This window comes from Octopus sinensis, linkage group LG7, assembly GCF_006345805.1.
Source record: "Octopus sinensis linkage group LG7, ASM634580v1, whole genome shotgun sequence".
Taxonomy (NCBI): Eukaryota; Metazoa; Mollusca; class Cephalopoda; order Octopoda; family Octopodidae; genus Octopus; species Octopus sinensis.
The window spans coordinates 38,430,371-38,437,870 of record NC_043003.1 but is presented as its reverse complement, the minus strand read 5'-3'; the positions used below and the strand labels follow the sequence as shown (position 1 = coordinate 38,437,870).

Below are 7,500 nucleotides of genomic sequence, written 5' to 3'. Positions count from 1 at the left end.
CGTCCAAATGCAGAACATAAGCAATTTAATCGACTAATTTTTACTAGTCTTGTGTCTTTATTGTATTATGAGGGTTTATATTAGTTTTTACCTGAAGACGACGAGCTGGCAGAATGGCTAGCGGCGCCAGACAAAATGCTTAGCGGCATTTTTCCGGTTTTACGTTCTGATTTTAAATCCTGCAGAGGTCGGTGTTTGCCTTCCACCCTTTCGAGACTGATAAAACAAACAACAGTTGATGTACTGGAGTAGATTTAATCGAGGATCACCCAAAATTTCATACCTTGTATATTAGTTTGTACCCCCATCACCCGATGTACCCGAGCTGGGTGCAGCAAACATTGTGCTTCTCAACTGCAGAATCTGTATGCAACATCGGTTTATTTTATTGTAATGTTTGCTTTATTGTGTCTGGTGTAAAGTTAATAATTTCGTCTCTTTGTAGTACGGAGTATGTTATTTTATTGACTCCTGATACGATAATCTCAAGTAGAGGTTCTCAAACCTGCTTACTCATACGGCTATGCGAAGTACGGAAAGTTTTAAGAAAGACTGGAAACTTGTGAAATAATCACAGCCAACTGAAGGTAACTTCGGAGGTCGAGAAAATAATGTACCAGTCACGTTCTGGAGTTGATTTAATCAGCAAACGCCTTTCCCCGAGACTGTCGAATTTCTGCCTAAATAGAAAATTACATAGGATAGTGAATTGGCAGAATTCTTAGAGCGTTGAACAAAATGCCTCGAAACAATTTTCCAGCTTTTTACGTTTCTGGGTTCATCATCATCATCAAGGCAGAGAACTAGTAGAATCGTTAGCACGCCGCGCAAAATGCTTAGCGATAATTCGTCCATTTTTATGTTTTGAGTTCAAATTCCGGCGAGGTTGACTTTGCCTCTTATGCTTTCGGAGTCGATAAAATAAGCCAAGCTCAGAGGATCGATGAGATTGACTACCTGTCCCCTAAAATCTCAGGCCTTGAGCTCATAATAGAAAGGATTATTATTACTATTGAGTGAGAGAGCAGTGCATGCCTTCAAAGTGACACGGGTAAAATATTCGAAGCTCAGTATACTCACCATGACTACCAGTCTGATAAGGGTACACCAGGCACATACATCACTACTATATGTGCGCGACATATGGTATCAAAATATGAAAATAAACAGCGCATGACCTTGCAGGTGGGTCCCAGTTAGAATTTCCTGCAGGTCATGTCACCCATTCCACTGAAAAAACCCTTGAATAAAGGTTGGTTAACGATGATGAACGAAACACTCATGTTTCCAATCATGAATTATTCAAACACCTATGAATTTCTCTCGAGACATGGGTACGATGCTCCTAAACTACTCGTGTTCGTGATCAGAGACGCACATATCATCAGCCACTAAGGGACATGCTCAGCTGATTAAGGTCAAGCAACTGACTAGCAAATCTGTGATACTGAGCAGAATATTTGCTGTACCCCATCTTTTACACCATAGAAAAAACATGTATGTGATAATATTTCCAATCAGTTAAGGTCAGAACCTATGAGAGTCACTACCTGGTTCTACATCGTGAAGTCTGTGCAGAACAGTTATAGGCAAACTGAGGCCCGTTTGGGTTTCTGAAAAGTATGCCTAATTTCATGTGGAAATATAGTCAATTAAAATTTTGTTTCGTTTCGTTCTCACTTCTTCACTGACACTCTCTGCCTCTAAGAAGCTTGGAGAAGCTGATATCAAAGGGAAATAATTGTTAAATGTCTGACTAATCTCCCTTATTTATTAATACCTATTACGTTGTGTGTACGCCAGTCGGAAAAACAAAAAAATATTCGTCATCATCAGACATCCATGTAATTTTGAACGTGCCTCAAAGTTAATTTGCAACCATCCAAACATTCTAAAGCCTTAGGATCTTTTCGGTTTGAACGGCAGTTTTTTCCTAGCGGTGTCATATGAAATTGTCACCCATAATTATGACCCTAGTATCGATCTATTGCATTTCAATCTGTTTTGGGGTTAGGGTTAGTTAGGGATAGGGTTATGGGTGGGGGGAAGGGTATCTTTTTTCTTCACAAATGTAAATAAACCCAATCTGTTTCTTAAACGAGGGACATATTCATACGGCACAGAATGTTTTCATCTCAAATAGACGTCATTGATTGGTTGAAATTGCAGAAATTGAAGAAAAATAACAACAAATATCTTACAAACTATAGAATTTTCTCAATAAAGCCAAGAGAAAAAGATGTTTTATAAACACATTCTACCAGTATACGAAGTTTAAAAGTGTTTAGTTACGTGGAAATTATATAAAAAAACTGCCGTTCAAACCGAAAAGATCCAAGCCTTAAATTAGTATCTCTTTTCAGGATGCTACTTCAACGAATGAAACTTGTTGATTTAATGTTCAATTTCTGTTTCCACTGCTCTTAACGACTTCTTACACATGCGTATCCCGGAGCGTTGTCAGGCAAGAGTGACAAAACTTTACTTTCATAAAACTTAAGCGAGCAAAGCTTACGTACGTAATACGCGAGTGTAGTTACAGTCGCTGAATTACCACAATAAGTCCTTATAATCGGTGGGAACAAGAATGGCTGATGATATGTATTTGAACAACATACACAAATACAGGTATATCAAATACCATACAACATAAGTCACTAATATATTAAGATCTTCTCCGTATCTAGAGGATGTAACATAATTATTAAATGGAAATTATGACTAGTTCTACTTGAGAAGGGGAGATAATCTCAAGAATCAAAATTCTCTACAGACATGCCATCAGGGAAAAGGTCAGGTTTATTGTCTGGAGATAAGAGGACAAAAGTGTAGGCGTATTTCTGCTTTAATAGGCGTCATCAGCACGACAATCGTTCTACCAGTAGCCAAGAGACTTTCCCCACCGCACGTATATATAAATGCACCTTATGAATATGGTATCTACTGAAGTGTAAAAGACAATGTATGTTGATGCTGACATCAGTCACTTGCCCAAATGTCAAAGTTCATTGTCTTGATAAGGCCTTTTTATGCCTAAACATCAGTATATGGGATACTATTTTGGAAGCTAGAGTCGGAATCATCTCAGACAAAAGGACGCAAATATTCTTGCCCACTTTTTAATCATTCTCTAAGAAATGCTCTGATAATCTAATTGTTTTACTGGATTTCAACATAAGATCAAAATGTTAGGTGAGACTAAAATACATTTTAAGTTAAGTTAAGCTAATTCTTTGGCTCAAAAAACAAAAGCAAGGCCTTGTAGGAGGACATGGAGTTATGTACTGGGAGGGTGTTAATGCAAAGAGTTCAGGCCATTTCTGGTCAAGAGAGTCTTTGAACCGAGCGGTCGTCGGCATCTTATTCCACGGATCCGCAACCCGGACGGAGAAAGCTCCTCCCCTTCGATTGAGATGAAATCGTCGCAGATAGAGCTTTTCGGAGTGACCCCGCAGCCGACGCTCTAGAGCAGGAGTGAAGAACAGCTCTTTTGAGAGGTTACACTTTCCGCTTATGATGTTCTGAGCGAGGATGAGATCAGCACGACGTCGTCGTTTTTCTAGAGAATAAAGGTCGAGCGTCTTCAGCCTTTCTTCATAAGACAAATGCTTGAGACCAAGAACCATGCGGGATCTTTGTAATGAGTAAAACAAAATATGTATATGCTGTGCATCTTCATTACTTTTGAGTTTAAAATTCAAACTTCTCATTCCACCGTAATTTAAGACTTATCCAGTAGTGATTATAATCCTTACAATAATTGCCAACAGGGATTCCACGTATTACATGTTTTTTTTTTTTTAGATAAATGCATATCTTAAAAGCAATGACAAGTGAATTCAAAATATACAAGTATTATATACTATTTATTTATGATCCAATTATTGTTACTATTGCTGATGTTGTTGTTGTCGTGGTTATTAATTCCAGACTGTTTTCACAATCAAGCTGAACGGCACAGAAAAAGAAGACAAACTTAATGAAAAATCGTCCGAAAAGAAACCTGATAAACCACTAGCAGAGAACAACGAGGAATTTAGTCCCCCAGATGGTGGTTGGGGATGGGTGGTGATGATTGCTTCTATGGTGTTAATTCTTCTCACAGATGGTATTGCTTTCTCAGTCGGCACCATTTATCCAACAATCCGAGATGACTTCAATTCAGAAAGTACAAAAGCTTCTCTTATTAGTGCTTTGATCAACGCTTTCAGCCTCTTAACTGGTAAGACTCCAATGTTGCAGCAGCGGCGGCTGTTGCTGCTGCTGCTGCTGCTGTTGTTGTTGTTGTTGTTGTTGTTGTTGTTGCTGTTGTTGTTGCTCTTGTTGTTGCAGCTATTGCTGCTATAGTTATTACTGTTGTTGTCGACTCCTCTACAGCAAATTTATCAAAAAACGCGACAGTCGTGACTGTCTGATATACAAGATCAGTGACTAGTTCGATAGACGACTAAATGTCAATGTCAGGTAGTAACTACACGGGTTGTCGATCCAAGGTGACTGAATAATAGCTTATGCCAGTGTGATGGACGACCTCTTGACATGTGTGAGTTACTACTGCGGTGGTGAGAGCATTGGCTTGAACCGTTTTAATGTAGAGGCAACCTATAATATCTAGCTGATTCTATAATGACTGTTGACCCAAAACCAGAAATCAAAAGAATGAGTCATTATATGTTATTCAACAGGCAAATTTATAACAAAGTATTTTAACTCCACTTTACTGTTAACAAAACATTTATAGAAACTGATATTCAACTTATTTTACATATTGCAAAGCTTAGTACGTTAACCCCACACACATATAAAAATAAAATGATAGCAGTAAAGTTTGACAAGGAGAGTGTACTTAACTTCTGATTAACCTATCCAGAGAGCAGTAAAGAAAAAACAATTCTGTAGAAGAGCGTCTTAGTTCTGTGAATAATAAAGCCATGATCCAATTCACTTAAAAGTCAAATGTTTACATAACAGCATGGACCCATGGAGATTCCTACTCTGCTTTTGTTTTCTGTAGCTTCAAGGAGGTGAGAGATAAAGCTCCTCTTGGATAGAAGGTTAGTAAATTAAAGGTAGCTTTGCATAGGGTAGGATTCTGAGTTCGATATTGCGAGGTAAGGAATCACACGTCGATGCCATAGTGCAATTGTTGCTTTCGCCAGTGAACAATACTACTCTACTGCTCTTACAACTAGATGAACTCAGTCACTCAGAGTTAAGGGTCTTGGTTGCGGACTCAATATAGTGCTAACGACAGGATATGAAACACGGTATCCTCGCTTTTGTTAACCTGGATTCTATCGACACGGTTACAATTTAACTTAAAGGCGGCGAGCTAGCAGAATCGTTAGCACGCCGGGAGAAATGCTTAGCGGTATTTCGGCTGCCGTTACGTTGTGAGTTCAAATTCCGCCGAGGTCGACTTTGCCTTTCATCCTTTCGGGGTCGATAAATTAAGTACCAGTTACGCACTGGGATCGATATAATCGACTTAATACCTATGTCTATCCATGTTTGTCCCCTCTATGTTTAGCCCCTTGTGGGTAATAAAGAAATAGGTTACAATTTAACTTAGCAACAATTTAACTTCGACTTTTACAAGGGAGCTTCTCTGCCGAGCCAATAAAAAGGTCTTATGCCCACTTAAAGAGAATTTCAATATCGAGCCAGCGAGTGGGTGTCCCCATGGCTCGTTGGCCTGCTAGATATAGCAACCAAGTCTCCTTCAAATCATACGTTATCATCTTACAACGGAAAAGACACATTGGGTAAAAGAAAAAAATAATGGGGTTGTCACAACTGAAATGCATTCGGTTATAGGTTTACGGGATCAGCTCTGAACTGGGACGAAACAACGACAGCTCAGAGCTGGGTTCAAGTTTCGTCGAGGTCGACTTTGCTTTTCCTCATTTCGGGTTCGATAAAATACGTTCCAATTGAACAGAAGAATTGATGTGATCTGTTTACTCCCAACTCCACTAAAAATTGTTGGCCTTGTGCCAGAAATTGAAACCATTATATAGCCAGAATGAATGTAAAGTTTTTTTAAAATTATAATTGGTCATATTGGATGGTTGACATACTCTAACAAAGAAACAGTAATCCTGTTCTTTGCCCCTCCCCACCACCACCACTACACGTAGTTCTGAGGCGCTAGCTACAAATGAAAGAAAGATCCCTGAAATGGTTGGGAGATTAATACTCTTGATTGACGTTATATATGGCACCTGTAAGGTGGCGAGCTGGCTGAATCGTTACCGCGTCGGGCAAACTGTTGAACTACATTTCGCCCTTTACACTCTGAATTTAAATTCCGCCGAGGTCGACTTTGCCTTTCATCCTTTCTGGGTCGATAAAATAAGTACCGGTTGAGTACTGGGATCGATGTAATCGACTTAACCCAACCCCTAATTTGCTGGCTTTGTGCTAAAATTTGAAACCGATATTTATGTGATACCTGGGGTTCAAAGATCCAATCTTCAGCGACGTGAAAATACTAACAGTAATAACCCTTTGTTTCTACAAACAGGTCCAGTGGCCAGTGTTCTTGCTGATTCGTATGGTCATCGAGTCGTCGTCATCTCGGGTAGCATCATATCAGGTGTTGCCTTTGTCGCCGCAAGCTTCTCACCCAACATCGACGTCGCTATATTAACTTACGGTTTCTTAGCAGGTATGTAACATAACCTCCTAGGGAGTGCCTACAGAATTTCTTTTTTATACATTTTATTGATTTTCCCCAGTTTTTAAAATTTTTAATTAAAATTTTTTTTTTTACTTGGTCTGGGAGAAGCAGTTGTACCCCTGGCCTTCGTAGGCTCTGGTTTTATAAAAAGTAAGTACTGTCTTGTGTCCTAGGATTCATAGAAGCAGTTGCTCGCTTTCCATGGTGTATGAGTGACCGAGATCACATTCCTCGTGAATGAGTCCGTCGCAGAGTAACTCATCTACTCATTTATATCAGAACGGCCTGAAGCAACGTGAAAGGAAGTGTTTAGTTCAAGAATACAACGCACCGCCCGGTTAGGGAATCGAAACCATGATCGAAAGATCGTGAATGCAACACCTTAACCACTTCGTCACACGCCTTCACTCTGTTACTATAATTATATCTTTTAATCGGGAGGGGAGAGTTAGTGCTCATGACCCTGAACAGGGTCTCCAAGGCTAATGGGTGGAAAGATGGCAGGGAGAAAGAAAGTTATTCTCAGACCAGGGACATGGCTTTAAACCTTGCAACCGAGTGAACTCTATTGATGTCACCCAGGATATTAGGTGATGGTGTTAAACAGGGCGATGGATTAACTAGTTGCCTTTCCTGTGTATCCCATCTGACACACAGGACATATTTCCCTAGTGTTTGTGCATCGCATATGATAAACATTTCCAATTTTTTTTCCGACCACAGGAGTAACTTGGAATTTATGAAAAGAAAGCTTTATATTACTCGATATTACGGAGAACGTTTAGAACAAATGGCTAACTCAAAGTGTATATATTTAA

At 39.4% G+C, this 7,500-nt stretch overlaps 1 protein-coding gene across 2 annotated transcripts in view; it reads left to right on the top strand.

The window, feature by feature from the left end:
* LOC115214388 (monocarboxylate transporter 10-like) overlaps positions 1-7,500 on the top strand; it is a 21,910-nt gene that overhangs the window by 1,952 nt on the left and 12,458 nt on the right. For both annotated transcript variants that reach the window (XM_036504389.1, XM_036504388.1), the window contains exons 2-3: positions 3,931-4,222; positions 6,527-6,670. In XM_036504389.1, the coding sequence (XP_036360282.1) occupies positions 3,931-4,222; positions 6,527-6,670 (436 nt within the window). The remainder of the gene's footprint in view (positions 1-3,930; positions 4,223-6,526; positions 6,671-7,500) is intronic.